The sequence below is a fragment of the Protopterus annectens genome, chromosome 1.part0 (genome assembly GCF_019279795.1).
Source record: "Protopterus annectens isolate FY-2018-M chromosome 1.part0, PAN1.0, whole genome shotgun sequence".
Taxonomy (NCBI): domain Eukaryota; kingdom Metazoa; phylum Chordata; order Ceratodontiformes; family Protopteridae; genus Protopterus; species Protopterus annectens.
This window is the reverse complement of record NC_056725.1, coordinates 1492122053-1492142946: the sequence shown is the minus strand read 5'-3', so window position 1 is coordinate 1492142946 and position 20894 is coordinate 1492122053. Positions and strand designations below refer to the sequence as shown.

Sequence of the window (20894 nt, the reverse complement as noted above, 5' to 3'; positions counted from 1 at the left end):
ATTATTATACAATAACTGTCCATTAATATTCAAATATTAGCACACTGATTGGTCAGCCCAACCAGCATGCCCATTGTAAATCCGAGAATATACCAACGGAAAAAGGTCCGGTTGCCCGGACTTTATTCCATTAGTATATCTCTTAATTTTTTTACTTTTCTTTCTTTTTTAATAAAATAAGAAAACAGAAGACCTCAAATGAATGAGGGAGATGGTGCAGAGAAAAATAAGAGGATAATCAGGTACGTTCTGCCAAACTAGAGAAACTTACCTGATTACCCTTGTACTTTGTCTGTGCTGGCTCTCCCACATGTTAAAAAGTCTCCCGGTTTCTTTTTCTTTAAAAAAGGGGACACAAGTCCCATACACATGTGAGGTACATCAGACAAAGCCCCAGGATACCAGAAAAATATGGAAGGGCACCATGGAGGCATTATACAAAGGCATTATTTAAGAAAAGTAAGTATTTTTTTCTTAAATAATTTAATTGTGCAATAACTAACTCCGTGGTGTGGTATATTGAAGATTAATCAGTCAGGCTTTGCTCTCATGATTAAACCACACCAACTTTGGGTAAATCTTCAATATACCACACCGATTTCATTGGTTATTGCTTAATTGTACAACAGAAACAGCTTCTAATACAAGAATAAAGTGTGAAAACATCATGCCTAATATCTGTAAGGCATATGTTTTTTTCCCCAGGTTTTGACAAGTATAATATGAACCTTTTAATGAAATGTGCCTTTTGGTATGTTTGGCACCGATAGCTCTCACCAGCCTTATTTCAGCCTGTGTAGTCTGAACAGAGGCAATGATATCAAAACTAAATAAAAGTAAAGTAGTTCATGAAGTACTATTTAAATTGAGGAAGTATACACACATTTAAAAAAAGTGTTTCCAGCTGTTTCAATTACAGTGGTTTTGTTTCTGGTTAGGAATTATCTGCAATAGCTGCATATTATCCATTCATATTGCCTGTGAGACTGAAAGTTAAAAATAACAAACTTTGTAAACCATGGCTCAGTTCTCCAGCAGAAATGATCTGAGCTACTGTGGTTCATTTGAAGACTACAACATAACTGAATATTCTCTCATAGGTTCATAAGCAAATACTAGGCTAGCTGTTCAAGTGGACCATTTTAAGCCTAGTCGATTTTCTTTTTGTGACAATCAAACCCTGTACTTTGTGTTTGTGAGATAAACACCTTAACCATTATACCAACCTGCCAAACCCATGAGATTCTCATTGCTAAAAAAAACTAGGATGTTTCACGAAACATGGCTTGCTATTATTGAATACTCCTGTGGTAATCAAGACCGATATCTCATGGTCATGTGACATCAACAGTCTTACAAATTCCTGTGCTATTGAAATCTTATTTTTTGTGCTTTGATATTCAGCCATAAAGAAATGTATTCTGAATAAAGGCGTACTATGAGTAAATCCACTGCTGTTGTTATTATTATCATTATTATTATTATTATTATTATTATTATTATTACTATTTTAACATTAATTACTATGACAGTAATAGCCTTGACAAGAATGACTAACTTGTATTTATATTTATTCCTAGGGCAATAAGACCATTTACAATGGATTGGCTGGTTATCTGTTTGCTGATAGCTAGCTCTACAGTGAAAGCCATAATGTGTCCAAAACGATGCTTGTGCCAGAATCCTTCACCTTCTCTCACTATCCTCTGTACAAAAACTGGACTACTTTTTGTACCACCTGGAATTGATAGGGAAACCGGTGAGCTAAGACTTATGGATAACTTCATCACTACCCTCAGGACAAAAGATTTTGCAAACATGACAAACCTTATCCATTTGACTCTGTCAAGAAACACTATCAGCCAGATCATGCCTTATACATTTTTTGATCTAAAGACACTTCATGCTTTGCATCTGGATAGTAATAGATTGACGATCATTAACGATGAGCACTTCAAAGGTATGACGAACCTTCGGCATCTAATTCTCAGTAGCAACCAGCTATATCACATGTCGGAGAATTCTTTGGAGGATTTCATTGAAACTCTAGAGGATCTGGACCTCTCTTACAACAATTTAGTACATGTTCCTTGGGAAACAATTGGAAGGCTAATAAGTGTCAACACACTGAGCTTGGATCATAACCTTATTGAATATGTTCCAGAAGGAGTGTTCTCCAACCTTCAGAAGCTTGCTCGCTTGGATATGACATCAAACAAGCTGAAGAAAATACCACCTGATCCTCTTTTTTTAAAAATTCCTATATATGCAAAGTCAAAAGGTTCGCCTTTGTCTTCCTTGGTCCTGAGTTTTGGTGGTAATCCGTTGCACTGCAATTGTGAGCTCATGTGGCTGAGACGACTTACAAGAGAAGATGACCTGGAAACATGTGCCTCTCCTTCTGAACTTATGGGCAAATACTTCTGGTCAATAAAGGAAGAGGAGTTTGTGTGCGAATCTCCAATGATTACTCATCGTACAGCAAAGATGTTTGTGATGGATGGTCAAAGTGTCAGCTTACGCTGTAAAGCAGTTGGAGACCCTGAGCCATACATCCACTGGATTTCACCAAGAGGGAAGTTGGTTGCCAACACAACAAGAGTGACTTCATATGACAATGGAACCTTAGACTTTTTGATGGCCTCTGTCAAGGACAGTGGCATATTTACCTGTATTGCCACAAATGCCGCTGGGGAGGCCACTGCTCCAGTTGAACTAATAGTGAATCCTATCCCACATTTAGCTAACAGTACAAACCACGTTAAAGCACATGAGCCAGGACCTTCTGATATCCTCATATCTGCAAAGTCAAGCACATCTTCTAGTCGTGACAACAAAACATATGAAAGCAGTAGCGTACAAGTTACTGATTTAACCTCTTCTTCTGCACTGATTTACTGGTCTTCACAATATCATATTAAAGGGATACGTATGTACCAGATTCAATATAACAGTACAACAGATGATATTTTAATTTACAGGTAAGCATCTTTCTAATAGTCCATTAAATAGGTACAGAATGTTTTGAAGTACAAATTAGACTCCCTTTTTTATATTAATTGCTGGCTTATAATGGAGAAAAATAGTAGGACTTCATCCTGCTTTATTATAATATAAAATTAGCAGTATAAATGTTCTGAACTACTCTCGTTTATTTGAAGTATGGAACATAATAGAAATGCATCAATGGAATAATAACACCCGCTGGTCTTTTTCAGAAGAATGCAGTAATGTTTGTTTCATATTCCTTGTTAGGTTTTACCAACATTAGAGCTGACTGCAGTAGGAATTACACTGTGTAGTGTTTTATTAAAGCAAATTAACAAACGATGCAATTTTACAGTGTAATTTCAGAAATGAATGGGTGATGCAGCACTTTCTTATTTTATTATAGCTGTGATGTCTGTTTTTAAATGATTTCCTTAATTATTATCATTCGGTAAACAACCCCCCCCCCCAATTGCAACTGCTTACATTTTATGCATAAGATGAAATATATTGATATTCTTTTTGGCATAATGGCATTCCCACATGAAAAGAGAAGCAGAAATGACTTGTTTAATTGGCCAGTAATAGTCTGCAATGTAAACAGAACAGTAGGATAAAGGTGAACATCAGCCTGGGAATGCTAAGTCAAGTAAAATTAATGCATATATTAATTGCTCTCTCTCTCTCTCTATCATAACTATTTTCCTTTAACAATAAATATGTTTTTCTTGATCTACTTGGGCTTGATGTGCAATACATTAAAACTATTACATTTGTTATAATTTATTGATTATTAATCTGTGAATTTGTATTCATTGTATACACACATTGTTTTCTATTTTATATTGCTTTATCTCCTTGACTCTGTTGGACTAGATTATAACCACTCCAAATCATGGTTAACAAATCTAAACAAACAAACAAATAAGCAAAGACATTAACAGACAGTATAGTAATGTTATAATTTTACAAAAACTATAAAACTTCACAGTAATAATATTCATATGCCTGGCATTCTTAATACTATGTTGGCAATGCTCTTTATGAAGTCTGCATGTAGTACTCTTCATAACTAATTCCTTTTACATTATAACAAGCATCTATTGTAAGCCATTTCCTTTACATGAATCAACACTTTTCTTTTTTGTTTAAATTTGTATTGAGGTACTTGAACCCCACATTTATGGTGTTTTTTCTGTGTAGAACATTTGAGTCCCACGTGTGTTATATGTTGGTGTTTCAATCTCAGTAATAAAAATACTGATTGTCATATTTACCTATGGACCTATGATCCTATATTTTTGGGGGGAATTTCTTCAGGTTATGTACAGGAACAGAAAAAAAGAACATAAATATGCCAGGCAAGTTTCTTTGTGTATCATCCTTCATTCACAATATGAAATAAACTCATTTGCTATCAAAAGATGGCAAAATTCCATTTGTTTTGTTTTGTTTTGTTTTGACAAATGAGAAAAGGCCAACTGAGCATATTCTAATTTCAGTGTAGGTTTAGGGAGGAAAGTGATGAACTACAATGTGAGTAAAAACAAATACAATAAGTATAATATCACAGAAGTGTACTATCACAGAAGCATAATATGACAGAAGCAATATCACATCACAAAAGTATATCAGAAGTATTACATCACAGAAGTATAATATCACAGTAGTATCACAGAAGCATAATATGACAGAAGCACAATATCACATCACAGACGTAAAGTATGACAGAAGCATTACATCACAGAAGTACAATATCACAGAAGTATAGTATCACAGAAGCATAATATAACAGAAGTACAATATCACAGAACTACAATAGAGGGGTTTGGCTTTATTGGCCTGAAATTGTCCATAATATACTTCAAAGTGAAAGTAAAAGAAAAAGTCTTGGACATTTAGAATTGCTACTTAGCTGAAACACCTGATAGCCTTGAAGGATATTTTGCATATATCCCATGTTGCCTCTAATACAAGAGGTTTATGGTATCACACAATGGAAAGTCTAGCTTTGGTAAATTTTTCTTTTTGTGTTTTTTAACCAATTGTTTTTTTTTGTATGACAGTTTTGCTCATTGTTTTAGTTTGCTAGTTAGGATATTTTAGACACCCTAATGTTTATGGATATCAGTTGGGTACAACAACCCTGTGTTTCCAAAAGTCAAAGATTCCTCTTATATTGTGCTGATGATGCTATAAGAAGGCAGAAACTTGCATGTCCATAGCTAGAGGAGCATATCTTTATTGTCCTGAAATTATCCATAAATAGACTTAAAAGTGAAAGTAAAATAAAACATCTTAGACATTCAAAATTGCCATTTAGCTGAAACACCTGATATCCTTAAGTAATTTGCATATATCCCATGTTGCCTCTGATACAAGAGGTTTAAGGTATCACACTATTGAAAGTCTAGCTTTGGTAGATTTTTCTTTTTGTGTTTTTTAGAACTTCAGTATCACAGAAGTATAATATAACGGATCTATTTCACATGACTTAAAAACTTAAAATACTGAATTTCATTTGACTGAGACTTTAATACCTAATTTTCAAAATACTGAAAACTCATTTGACTGAGTGTCATTATACTGAAAGCTTGCAATCCTGAATTTCAGAACACTTAATTTTAAGCCCTAGACATGCACACTTACAACCCCAATGACTAAGTCTTTCCAAAACTTAAAAACTACTTACTTACCCCCTTAACAGAAACTGGACGATATAGAACCATACTAAGTGGGGGTGGCTACATCCCCCACATACTTCAACTATATATACTAAGTCCAGGAGAGCACTACAGTGAGGAAAAGGGCATAAACCTTTACTTAGCTTACAGTACTGTACACACTGCCACTACTGCCAGGAGCACATGAAACATCAGCCATATTACTTTAGATGCTTCCAATAAAAATGTAAAGAGACATACCCAAATTTAGAAACACTACAACACTACTTTCTACTCTACTATCAGTATTCTGACAGCTGGCACTTTATAATACAGTAACGTTTTAATGTTTTTTATCACAAGCAAGTCACAGGTGAAGGAAAATGTACATCATGTCTATGGCTTAAAATTCAGTATTTTGAAATTCAGTATTATAAGCTTTCAGTATAATAAGACTCAATCAAATGAATTTTCAGTATTTTGAAAATTAGGTATTGTGGTCTCAGTCAAATAAAATTCAGTATTTTGAGTTTTCAGTCATGTGAAGTAAACCCAATAAAACAGAAATATAATATCATAGGAGTATACTGTCACGGAAGAATAATACCACAAACGTATACTATCACAGAAGTACAGGAGTATACTATCACAGAAGTACAGGAGTATACTGTCACAGAAGAATAATAGCACAAAAATCTACTATCGCAGAAGTACAGGAGTATACTATCACAGAAGTACAGGAATATACTGTCACAGAAGAATAATACCACAAAAGTATACTATCGCAGAAGTACAGGAGTATACTCTCACAGAAGAATAATACCACAAAAGTGTACTATCGCAAAAGTACAGGAGTATACTATCACAGAAGTACAGGAATATACCGTCACAGAAGAATAATACCACAAAAGTATACTATTGCAGAAGTACAGGAGTATACTATCACAGAAGTACAGGACTATACTGTCACAGAAGAATAATACCACACAAGTATACTATCACAGAAGTACAGGAGTATACTATCACAGAAGTACAGGAGTATACTGTCACAGAAGAATAATACCACAAAAGTATACTATCGCAGAAGTACAGGAGTATACTATCAAAGAAGTACAGGAGTATACTGTCACAGAAGAATAACACCACTAAAGTATACTATCGCAGAAGTACAGGAGTATACTATCACAGAAGTACAAGAGTATACTGTCACAGAAGAATAATACCACGAAAGTATACTATCACAAAAGTACAGGAGTATACTATCACAGAAGTACAGGAGTATACTGTCACAGAAGAATAATACCACAAAAGTATACTATCACAGAAGTACAGGAGTATACTATCACAGAAGTACAGGAGTATACTGTCACAGAAGAATAATACCACAAAAGTATACTATCACAGAAGTACAGGAGTATACTATCACAGAAGTACAGGAGTATACTGTCACAGAAGAATAATACCACAAAAGTATACTATCGCAGAAGTACAGGAGTATACTATCACAGAAGTACAAGAGTATACTGTCACAGAAGAATAATACCACAAAAGTATACTATCACAGAAGTATAACATCTCAAAAGTATAATACCATAAAAGTATACTGTCACAGAAGTATAATGTATGTAATAATAATACTGTGAAAACAATTACAGGAAAGGTGTTCAGAAACAAATAGCACAGTACATCAAGCAAAATAATGTGGTGACTGGGGGTGATTTAGGCAAAGGCACTAGAACCTAAGGTCAGGTGGCATGATGCCAGAGTAATCCTATGGGCTAGGCTTGTAAAAGCTCCAGGGCCATTAGCCCAGTGCACACCTGTGAACCTATGAAGATATGACATTGCCACATTAGCAGGGAAAATACACTAGTATCTACTACATGCAGATGACCACACAGTGACATGCAAACAAATACCAATATGCTAATGAGAACTATAATGTATGCATATTTTGAAATCAAACAAGGCAATGCAATTCAAAACTATACAACATTAGTATAGTGTAGTAAGCTACAGTAATCAGCTGGCTTAAATGCCATGGTGAACAGATGGATTGCTCACTTCTTACTTACTTATTTGAATTTGTTAGTCAGGGTAGCACACTGATCACAATTGGCCAATTCAATCTCAGCCTGAGAAGAAAGAGGACAAAAACAGTGTTTTACTACATATTACAAATACAGTGAAAATACAGAGGGTAAAATAAAAATAGAAATGCATTGTGCAGTCTTTCGAAAACAGTTATATCCAAAAAATTAGATTGAAAACTCAGTGGACCATGCATCAAGGAGTGTATAGTAGAATTTGAAAAGGAATTAGAACTTGAAAAGGAATGAGGAGTGTAGAGACATTAATGGCCACCTTGGGAGCTAGTGACTCAGATATTTCATGCTGAAACCCCCCAAATCACAGAAGAGTCAGTCAGCGACTAACATACTATCACCTCCTTGACCAGTGCATATTCAACCTCTGTCATGTGGACACAGACACTAAAGAGAAGCTGCAGACATGTGTCTTCCTCTTGTGTAATTAAAGGGGATACAGGGATTGCCTATCACAGGAGATATAAAGTTGCATGAAATTATGCAACATTGGCCATCTTTGCTACATGAATGTTTCAGCATCTAACAGGAGACACATTTGGAGTTTCATAGGTGTCAGCATTGAGAATCCTATACTTGTTCCTTGACGTGATGTTACCGCATGTGGAAGAGCATATTTGTTTTCCAAAGACAGAAAACAGAAGTCAAAGTCAAAGTAAACTTTATTCTCCTACAGAGCAACACAAAGGTAAAAGTGTGTATCACTGTCCAAATTTTCGATACTCAGGCTCGTTTCATATGAATGACAGTTTACAGAAGGAAGATAGATTAAATTAATAAAAAAAGGTTTAATTAAATAAAAAAATATATAAGATACAAAAAAGTAAATAAAGTAAAACATATTTAAAAGCTGTATTTACATCAGAAACGCAACAAATACAACAGCAGGAATAGACTCAATAGAAATATAAGGATATTCAAAAAACAGTACTATAATAAATAAGTGAGACACACATGTAAACTTATCCACCACCAATATACACCATGAACTTACAGTTCACAGTTTTCCTAGTGCAGTAAGAGATGTATAAAGTGAGCTATTCAGAGAGTTTATTCAAACAACAATGACATATTGCATACAGATGTTTTACCCATGTAGTGCATTAGGCTATGGGTTTGTTATTCAGCAGTCTGATAGCATGTGGGAATATGCTATTATGGAATCTGGATCCTGCAGCTAATGCTTTTCTAGGACTTCCATGTCGGTAAGAGTTTGAACATTCCACATGCCGGATGGTGGGTATCCCTCAATAATTTTTGGACTCTGCCATAACCTCTGTTTGAATATATGTCCTGTAGGAATTGAAATTTGGAGCCAATGATTTTTGTGGCCTGTTTAATAATCTTATCCAGTGCCTTCCAATCAACTTGAGAGCAATTTCTATACCAGACAGCGATGTTGTTTGTCAGGACACACTCAATCATCTGTATAAGCCGAGTAGGGCCTGTGAGAGGAAGTTAGCCCTACAAAGTCTCCTAAGGAAGTGGAGGCATTATTGGGCTGACTTTATAAGGTAGGAAGTGTTTGTGCCCCAACTTAGGTCTTAAAAATATGTACTCCTGGGAATCTGGCACTATTTACTCTTTTCATTGCAGCACCATTGATGATGATAGAGGTGTGTGGCTTTTTCCTTCTTCCTAAAATCGATGATGATTTCCTTGGTTTTCCCAACATTTAGTGCTATGTTGTTGTCAGTGCACCAATGAATGACTTGGTTCACCTTCTCCCTGTAGTCCCCCTCTTCTTTCCCCTTGATAAGGCCAATTACTGTGATGTCTGCAAATTTGATGGTTTTATTTGACTGATACATAGTTGTGCAGTCATGTGTTAGAACTGTGAAAAGAAGTGGACTGAATACACAACCTTGTGGGGCCCCGGTGTTTGGGGTAATACTGTTTGAGTGCTTCTTTCCAGCTCAAACTATTTATGGCCTTTCAGTCAGGAAGTTGAGGATCCAGTCATATATTGTGTTTTCTGTGCCTGGTTTACTCAGCTTAGACAGCAGTGGTTGTGGAATAACCATGTTGAAGGCCGAGATAAAGTCTATGAACAGCATGTGTACATAATAGTCCTGATTTTCCAGGTGGTCCAAGGCGTGATGAAGTGTTAGGGCTATGGCATCTGCAGTAGAATGATTTGGCCTGTATGCAAATTGTAAAGGATTAAATGTAGCAGGCAGGCAGGATGTTATATGATCCTTGCCATTTTTTTGAAACACTACATCACTACTGAAGTAATTGCAATTAGCTGGTAATCATTTCATGATGCTGGAGATGATTTCTTGGCCAGAGGGATGATGTCAGTGCTCTTAAAACATTTGGGTACTTTTTCCTGACTGAGAGATATATTGAAAATGTCTGTGAAGATGGGTGCCAGCTAATCAGCACAGTTTTTTGAAACTTTCCTGTGATCCTATCCAGACCAGCTGTTTTGCCCAGTTGAACCCTACATAGGTTCTTGTGTACTTCTTCCAGGTTGAGGCATAGCGATGCTGCATCTTCATTTGTGGGTAGTCTCTCTGGTGATGTTATATTCGATTCCTCAAATCTGCTGAAGTAGATGTTTAACTTGTTTAAAAAGTCTGGGTTATCATCACAGCACATGGATGGTGGATTATAGCCTGTGATATTTTGGATCCCTCTCCACAGCTGCCTGGGATCTTTCTGGTGAGAGGTGTCTATGTATTTTTAGACTATAGGCCCATTTTGCTACTCTCACACCTTTGTTCAAGTTGACCCTGGCCTTTTCAAAGCCTCTCTGTCTCCAGCCTTAAATGCAGCATTATGTGCTCTCAGTAATTCATATACATTACTGGGGAGCCAAGGTTTTTGCTTGGTTCTGATGGTTACATCCTTCAGGGTAGTGACTTCCTCAATACATTTTGTGATGTATCTCACAACCGTTTCAGTGTACTCATCCAAATTAATACATTGATTTGTGGTGGCAGCCTCTTTAATAGATTCCAGTCAGTACATTCAAAGCAGTCTTGCAGAGCAGAGACAGCACTATGTAAGTATTCTGTCACATAATCAGTGTCCCTGAGGTTTTTGTGACAACTGTCTCCACTCACACTGTGATCCACCTGCTCCAGATAACATCTAGTACATTAACCAGAAGATGTTGTATGATATTAAGTGGCAGCTGGTCTGTACTGCACAGGATATTATAAATTTAATGTACCTGAATGCCATCCAGGCAATTCCCATTATTCTGAAGTGACAAATATGGAAGTTATGCAAGTGTTTTGTTTGGGTGACTTTCCATAGGATCATCTACTTGGAAGGTATATACATTACAACCCATAGAGGCCTATGTAAATCCATTCCCATGAAAGTAGGTAGCGGACCAGTCATAATGGTGTGCATTTTTGTCTCCTGGTCATAGTTTTGGATATATCCTGGAGCCACAGTTACAGCCATTAGATGATTACAGAGATTGCATATAGCACCTCACTATTTCAGACATGTAAAATTATTGAATGTCTGATGATTGTTTCCTGTGCTATTCTGCATTACATAGTGCTATGAAAAATGTTAAAGCAGAAGGTGACTGTAGCACTGACTTACATACTTGTGGCTGTAATGTATGAAAAGTTGGAGAGGAGTTGTCAGAGGAACCAGACGCAGTAGGCCCTCATACAGTGCAGAGGTATGCATAATACCATGGCACTGGCAAAAAGGACAGGGACGGCAGGGCATGCTGTATGCATGTTGTGTGTGCGTGTGTGTGTGCGTGTGTGTGTGTGTGTGTGTGTGTGTGTGTGTGTGTGTGTGTGTGTGTGTGTGTGTGTGTGTGTTGGAATGCTGCTGTGTCTCCTGCTGGGGTGTTCCAGCAGAGTAAGATGGCAAATAAGATGCCCTGTATAGGCACTGCTTAGTTGAAGTAAAGCTTTGTGGAAGTGGGCACAAAGTGAACTGCAGGACCAGGAGGACCCCACTGTGAAAGTGCACTTATCCCACATAAAAAGAAAAAGAAAAGAAATACCTTTTATCTCCTATTCCTCCAACACTCTTCTCTTCTGCTTGTCCTTCTGTATGTTCCTCTTCTTGTTCTTCCCCCATTCTGACTCTCTTATTACCTAATATCCCTTCTATTTATATAATAAAATCAAGTGGCACTTGTCTGAGGACACCTTGTATGGGCTCCCAGTTATATCTATGTAGCACCTGTGGGACATTTTGATGTGCATGTGAATGTACATCTCATTATGAACGTTGCTTGCATACTGATGTCCCTGGGTGACATTATCACTCATAATGCACTCATCTCACTTGTCTGCTGACTGCTGCTTTCACCATTGTGAGGATTCATTATGCAACACTCTCCCAGGCTTTATCATGAGGCACTTACACATAATTAATAGCCATTGGTTCACGTTAAGCTATTTTTGTTATTTACCATACAGCAGTGACATTACAGTTCTTTTCTGAGTACCCTGTTTGACAAGTTCACAAATGAAGAATAGTTAAGCAGGAGACATTTTAGATACAACATCAATTGTATAAATCTCAGATATGGTAGGTCTTAAAGAGAAATAAATAATTATGAAGACTGTGTACATTGATAGGAAAGAGAATAATAAATATTTTAACCCAGAGATTAAATACGAGATTCATTTTATAAAGTACAGAATGATTTGGTAGGGAAGGTTAAGACAGGAGGTATAGAAGAAAGCAGAACAGAAGAAAAGGATGTCTCTCATAAAAGATATTTGACTTGGAAAAAGGAGAAAAACAGTGCTGCAGTCAATAAATCAAATGTCTCATAAGTAAAGATTCAATAACAACAAAATACTGTGTTTATTAATAAACTCTATGATGCAAATAATCTGAACTGGTTTTATGATTTTATTGAGAAAATTAACATAAATCTGGCAAGAAAAGAAAGTCAGTTTTGCACATTCAATCACTTATTTAAATTTGTTAACCAAGGAAATTAACATTTCATGTGAAACATCTGTTTTCTGTATTGTGGAAGAAGATGATCATGAGAAGATAATGCATATCAGGATGTTACTGAGAATAACATATCTGACCAAATTAATATTTTTAGTAATATACTTTAAACGTCTCTCAGACACATTTAAGGAAATGAAACAAATCAATATACTGCATAACAATTCAGTTTAATTTGAATGTGGACTCATCTTTTGTCTACCACCTGCCATAACATTTTACTTGTACTGTGTGATACTTCCTTAATGATATTTTTATAACACTTGTGTCAGTTGTTTACAGCAGGCTGCTTCAAGAGTAGGAACACCTAGATCTGCACGTGAAAATGTAACATAACATGTAATTGCATCACTTAGAGTTATTTTTATCATTTTCTAACACATGTAATTACTTCATTCAGGGTGAATCTCCTCCTTCTTTACCAGAGACTGAATAAGGTTTATGCACAGGGTCCATATCACATGCTGAAAATTCACTGAAATGTTCAAGAACATGTTTGATTCTACATCTGTGTGTGGGGGGAGAGCATGTGTGTGTGTGCACGTGCGCATATGCGCGCACGCGTGTGTGCGTGCGGGCGTGTGTGTGCACGCGCGCGTGTGTGTGTGTGTGTGTGTGTGTGTGTGTGTGTGTGTGTGTGTGTGTGCGTGCGTGTGCGTGTGCACATGCATACATATAACACACACAAATGATTGAACATTTGATGTTATAATCTTCTGCCATGCTGTTCAAGTAACTTGGCACAGCAGGAAGCATGCCCACCTTTTGTGCAGAGGACAATGGATTGTATTCCCACACCGGGTAGACTGATTTCTTGTCAATGTAATGCTCATGATGCTGCTAACATTGTACTGTGTCATTAGTCTGTAATTCAGCAGAACTGACTGTGTAATGCATGTTGGTTATCTAAATCTTAAATAAAAGGAAAACGCATGTTATGCTGTTTTGAAATATACAGCCCTGCATTACACATAATGTTTCCTAAGTTTAAGTGTCAGTAACTCTTTAAACAATCTCAGAGGTACCTTATGGCCAGATACATAAGATGGCCATGCTGTGTTAATGACAGAGAAAAACTGAATCAAGTAACATTGTAAGGTTTTGCATTAGGTCTTGGTACATACTACATATCAGAAAAATATATTTTCAACTAAAGGTTCATCTTTACATGTTTCACATTAACCATGGACTATTTTCCATCAATACATAAGGGAATTGGTATGTGAAGGGGAACATAATCATGATCCAGTGCTAAACCCAATTGTTAGAATTCATTACAAAAATATATAGTGACCTAACATGATCTATTCATGTTTAGCTAGATAGTGCACATCCAGTGCTATTCTTCCTGTTGCATTCATTTTATAAGTACCATACTTGTTATAGACATTAATGTTAAGGTTTTGTCTTCTTGTCTAGCTGCAGAAAGGTATCATTTACTATCACTCCGTTCTATCTGGAATGTCTGGCCCATTTTAAGGAGTGGAAGCATCTTATTGTTTGATTTATCAGCATGTTTAGCAATAGCAGACCTTCCTAGAGGTAATTCTACCTACCAGTTTGAAGTTCAGCTGTACCCCGCCTAAAAAAAATCAATCACTAGTCATCCTTGGTCTTTGCAGTGTTAATTATTTTCAATGCAGTCAAGCAAGGCTTTCATTATTTGTCACTGCCAGACGTTACCCTGCTACCGTCATTTATCATTCCCAGAATGCTCACAGCATGCAAGGCAAAAAAAAAAGGAAAGCTGAAATGTAATGCTAAGCAATAATGGATGCCAGTGGTAAACGGTAATTGGTATTGTAAAGGCCTGAGCCTTACTCTGAAGGTCTGAAGAAAGGTTCAGCTTAAGAGATGCATTTTTTGTTTCTAAATGCTTACAGTGGGTGAAAATGTTTATAAAATGTGATAAAAGGTCCTTTTCACATAGATCAGCTTGAGATGCAGCTTGTAATACAGCATTAAAACAACAAAATATGAACTAATGTTGGCTCATAGTTTGTCCATCTCAGACATTAAACAAAATCAACATATGGATTTGAGATCATGCCACCTATTTGTTCAATCTGTAAACATCATTCAAAAAGCAATGTATACAGTTACATTTTTGTACCACAGAGGGATCATGACAGTATATTTCTCTGAGAGAAAATGTTTCATGTTTCTGCAGTTATTAAATAACTATGGTTTGTTTTGAATATAAATTGTTTTGTAAGGATAATGGCTTGAGGGCAACAGAGTGTAAAGATATAACTTTGTGGTGATCTGCACAGGACATTGTGTTTATGCCCTGTCATTTTTTTCTGTGAGGAACCTGTGGACATTCCAGATGTTACATCTGCCTTGGATTGTATTTAACCATTTAATATATTTCAGTTCCATCTAACAAACCAGAGTGTTAAAGATTATTCAATATCATATAATATTTTCTCCAATTTTCTCCATGTGGCATATTACTGCCTGTTGCTCCCTCTTTACATCTAGTAAGTCCTGTAGCAGCATTATGTGCATGGATACTGCTGTGTAGAGGAAATCCATCTTAGCTGGCAATTTCTCTTTGTTTATATTTCCTCATAATTTCATGAGGCTAGCAACTTAATCTCCTAAGTATCTTAGCACACCAGCCATCCCCATCATTAGGTTATCTTAAAGTAACTATCAGTTCTATCTTTGAACAGCATTTGAGCCATTCCTCTCAACCTGCAGACAATGAGAAGTGGAAAAAGGTTCTTGAAAGTAAGAACATACAACTAAAATGTGGGCATCTAATTAGCATAAAATATGATTACCAAATAGCATATAACTCTTCCAGCTTTGAGTAGGAATGTGAGAGACTACTCAGAAACATGTTTAAAAATAAGAGAGTTGTAAAAAAAGGAAAATTATAAACACATCATGAAATAGATGGTCTAAAATCTAGACTTTAATAAAATGTATTATAAAATTCTCCCACACAAAGTCATTTGTTTTTGCTACAAACAAGGGAGATGTAAGATGTGTGTACTCTTTTTTAAATTATTGTTGCCACTAGTATGTTGGCCATGTAGTGTGGTTTTCTATGCACTAGACAGCTTCAAAAATTACATGTGATGAGTGAGAATCAAAAAATTGTGTGAGGAGATAAATCCAGCCTGAAAGTAGAAAGGAAAAATTACAATATAGCAATTTACACCATGGTGCTGTCACTGTGTCACTAAGTGTTTCAGTGTGTAACACAAGGCATTTTTCAGGTTAACCTCTAATAGTATAGCCTCCAAAGTCAAAAATAGGAACATCCTGTGCAGGGATAAATTAAGCCTGAAAATAAGACTCTTCCTCCAAAATGAGAACAGTTGAGAGGTCTGATTTGAGCCTCAGCAGCCATTCACCTGTCCATTTCATACTTTCTGACAGACGTTGACTTTGGAGGCTATACTATTAGAGGTTAACCTGAAAAATGCCTTGTGTTACACAGTGAAACACTTAGTGACACAATGATAACACCATGGTGTAAATTACTATATTGTGATTTTTCCTTTCTACTCAGCAAGCACTAGGAAACATAACCATCACCACTGATCAACGGATTCGGTACTCTCCAAGTATCAGTGTTTTTTTAGCTGCAAAAACAACTTGAGAGAGTACCTTATCAACCTGCATAGATTCAAACCTGCAAACCTTGCCAAAGATATTGGCACAACAGCTGATAAAAAACTGACAATATTAAACAAAAATCAAATGCAATAATAAACACCATTTCTAACCAAATCTGCCTCTGATTTGTATTGAGTATAAAGAACATAAATTGGAGTATTAAGATCAGATATCTAATCATAACCAGCGTATTACATGCCAAGAAAGTTACCTTAAGAGGTAAGCTGAACAGGTAAATGTCAAGAACAAATAATAAGTGCTTATGACGCTGACCCAATCATAATTCTTTGTAGTGCATGGAACTCTATCTGCCTCGTGTACTGTCAGCTACAGAAAAATAGCAGAAGTTTCATTGGTGCAACAGGTAGCATACTCACCTTTGGTGCAGAAACTTGCAGGTTCTGTTCCCACACCAGGTAGATAAATTTCTGTCAATGCAGTGCAGTATAAGGGAGGTTCTGCACTTATGAGTGAGTCATCCCTCAGATGAGACATTAAACTGAGGCTCCATTTGTCTGAATTTGTTGTAGCTCAGATGGATGTAAAAGATCCCATGGCAGCTATTAAAAAGTGTAGAGGTCCTTGTTTTCTATTTACAACTTATTTACACCAATAATATATCTTTATTTATTTACATATACCATCATCAACCACTGTTTGATCATTTTTATAATTGTTGGAAAAACCCATTTCCCATTAAAAATAATTTCACTAAGTGTTTCACTCCAAATAATCAATGCAACATAAATATTATTTTATCTATTCTTATTTTAGTCTCTGTTTTTAATATTCATATAATATCCATGCACTATCATATTCATATATTTTTATATATTTCCAAATTAACTGTCCTCATAGAGTTTTTTTTTTTCATTTACATGTTTTGAACACATTATGACATTTCTTCTTCACTAAAATATAAATTAACTATTTCACTTTTCTTTTTATATAGCATGTTACTTTTGACAGGAAGTTTGTTTATACTTAATCTCCATAAAAAATCTTGGCATTCTACTGAATATGTATACCATTTATATATTTCTTTAATAGTTTTTTACTTTTTCTTCTTGCAAATTCCATTATTTCTTCATACCATATATTCCTTTTTACATCATCTGTCTTTATTTTCCGTATACTTAACTTTTCTAACTAATTTTGCATTTTGTCATCTTATATATATATATATATATATATATATATATATATATATATATATATATATTATTATATCTAGCTTTTTCCCACATGTATTCATAACTACAATCTACTATCATTCCCCTTAACTTCTCTCTATAATTTATCCTTTATCCATATTAATACATTCTATAAATTCAAGGAAGCCCAAAATACTATTGGATTTATTAATCTTAAGATGCCACCTTCTATATGTCTATGCAATACTCTTCTTTTTACAGGATTCAGTCTCAAATCCCATATAAAACCAAAATGTTTTCCATTATTTTTGGAATCATAAATACACTTAGCAAATATGTATTTTAACTTCAATAAAGTAATAAAATCCATACAGAAACACAGCTAAGCACCAATTCTTTATTCATTAAATCTGATTTTTTTTAACTTTCCAATCTCTTTGGAATTCTCTTCTTTGCTTCTATTTATATATATCTTCTACATATTCTACCATTTCCATAATTTATGCTTGTTATTTTCTTATCATCATTTCATCCCTAATTTCCCTTAATACACCATTCTTCTCTTTTACTATTTTTCTAGATATGCTGATAGCTCTTCTTTTTTCCTTATAGTAAATATAGTTGTTTAAACAACACATTTTTGATTCTTTCTTTTTTTTTGTCATAAATTACTTTTTTCTTTTCATAGAATTCAATTCGGTTATATTCTAAATTTTCAAAAACTCTTACATATACAGTACCTCCACATATTCATGTTTCTCTTTCTTTCTTTATTCTGTTTATTTCCCAGTTTAAATAAGTCTCTCAATATTTCTTTTTAAATATTAGCCACAACTCAGACCAGTTTCTGGAAAATAGTACTACTGATAAATGCTCTTAACATAATTGTGTAATTACATCCTCTCCATTACTTTCTATATGCCATTATTTTTAATGTAGCCTTTTGTATTTGTTATCCTATCTTAATACAATCTATTTTCTTTAGTTTCTCTCCATGTTGCTAAGTTGTCTGAAAATCCAATCCTAACTAATTCTTCTTCATCTTACCTTTATACTTTCTGATAATATAAAATAATCTGTATTTTAAACATATTTCTTTCATACGCCCATCCTTTTCCTTTCCATAAATACAGTTTTCCACATTCCATTACTTCCGTCATTATTTTCATATATTTTTTTTCTTTCTCACAAATCATAATTAAAATATTCTGTTATTATTATATTCATGTTCGCCATGATTTAAATGTACTAAAAAGTTCTCCATCCCTTGCACAGTCTCAAATATAATGTCACAAATACCCCTCTGTTTATAAGAATAAATTCTTTTACCTCTTGAACCAGAGGTAAAATAACATTGTCCCATACCTCATACCTGTTTAATGGAGCTTCACTTTTACTTTGCAGCCTTTCCAAAACTTTTCTATTGTTTACATTTTCAAGTTTACTTCTTTTTCAGTGCACTTTTCAGGGACCTGGCATAAGTTTTCTTTTCCTCTTTTTTATCTCCATCTGTGACCTCTGCTGCCTCCTCTTCCCTTAGTTTTTCCAATGAAACTACCAATGATGCTTCACCACCATTCTCTGTTTTACTCTGAATAATTATTTTTTGTAATGTATCATCTGACAACACTCACAAGTGTAGGGTTGTGACAACATACACTCATCTACTTCTTCAATGTACTGTATAAAAGGTTTTGTTGAAACAAAATCTCTGAAGGGATAACACCATCTCTGGAGTCAGCATTCACCTTTGCTTCTTCACATCCAGTTTATGTGATGTGCAGATATCCTTCTAGCAGCCACTGTGCTAAAACTGGGATGCACACTAGCAATAGCTGGCGATAATCATCAAGATTACAGTAGCAAGTAGGGGGTCCTTTATTTACATACAAAAATAACTCTTATTTACAAAATATTTACATATTTACAAATATTTCCATATGTGCAAATATATAAATATTCAAATCTGTTTATACATATTCAGAATTTCCTTTACAGTCATGTTAATTTTTCATCTCTATTAGATCCCCACTCCTTTTTCAATAACTACCATCTGATTCTACTTAATACCATTGCTAAAATACATTTACCGGTAAACATAATTTAATTTATTCTTTCATGCCATATAACCCATATAACATAAAATAACTTTATTTTCTATTGTTTAAACATATTATTTACTTATATTCTTATACAATCCTTATTTAATCATATTCATGTTAAATTTATTCACTTTTTTGTACATTTTCAAAAAAATACATTTCAGAAACACATGCCCCATAGTTTCTTCTTCTTGACAATGTAAACATGCTGTATTGTATCAATTTTCTTTTTATATGGCATATTTTATTTTGCTGGCAATTTAAGTATTATCAGTCTCATAAAACATTTTGGCATTCTATTTTCTGATTACACCATTTGCTTCTTATTTGTATAGATTATTTTTTTTCATCTGTTAGTTTTCCCATGGTTTTGCATAGTAATGTTTTTTCATTACATTTTTAAACCACACTTTTCTATCTTTTTCTATATTATCAATTTTTATTTTCCACAAAAATATTTTTTTGATAATATTGTATTTCTTTGTTTATACACTCCTTTTCTCTTTTTTACCATACCCTGAAATTTGTCATACTTATATTTATACAGTTTTAATACCAATCTGTCATCTTTTTCAATTATCCACTTTAATACTTTGTACAAATGTGATGATGCAGTGTACACATATTAGTTAATTAACACTAAACCTCCTTCTTCTTTATTTACATACAAAACTCATCTTTTTGCTGGGTTTAATCTAGAATCTCATATAAATGAAAAAATGATCCACAATAATGTCTTTTCAAATACTGCTGGTAACAGAAATATGCTTGCCAAGTATACTATTTTTCCCATTAGTACTGAATTTATCAAATATGCCTTTTTTTAGAACAATAATTTATACATTCTACAGAAAAGGCATGTTTGATTCATTTTTTCAATTGTATTTTTCCCATTGGCTTCTACTTACATATTTATTTCCAAATTGTATATCAAACACAGAAATTTCATTCATTGTAAAATATATACCCCTGATATTTACTACATCACCTAAACCTTTACATTTCTCTTTTTTAAAGCCATCCTTATCATTTCTAGACACTCATTTGTGCAAATTATTACTTTTTTATTTATATTTTTTGCAATGATTATAATATCATCTGCATATGTTAACTGAACTCTTCCATTTTGTAGTTTATTTCACATACTATCACATTCATAAGTAATGCAAAGCATACAACTCATTGGACATCTCTGTCTTACACCAGTCTTCATATGTATATGTTGGCTTAACCAGGCATTTACAAGTATGTTTACTTTATTAAAAATATATGTTGACATACATAATTTCCTAA

The 20894-nt window shown here is 34.6% G+C and overlaps 1 protein-coding gene across 3 annotated transcripts in view; it reads left to right on the top strand.

Moving 5' to 3' along the window:
* Window positions 1–20894, top strand: part of LOC122798656 (leucine-rich repeat and fibronectin type III domain-containing protein 1-like protein) — a 4504452-nt gene that overhangs the window by 3646716 nt on the left and 836842 nt on the right. For all 3 annotated transcript variants that reach the window (XM_044067745.1, XM_044067758.1, XM_044067750.1), the window contains exon 8: window positions 1581–2981. In XM_044067745.1, coding sequence (XP_043923680.1) covers window positions 1581–2981 — 1401 coding nt within the window. The remainder of the gene's footprint in view (window positions 1–1580; window positions 2982–20894) is intronic.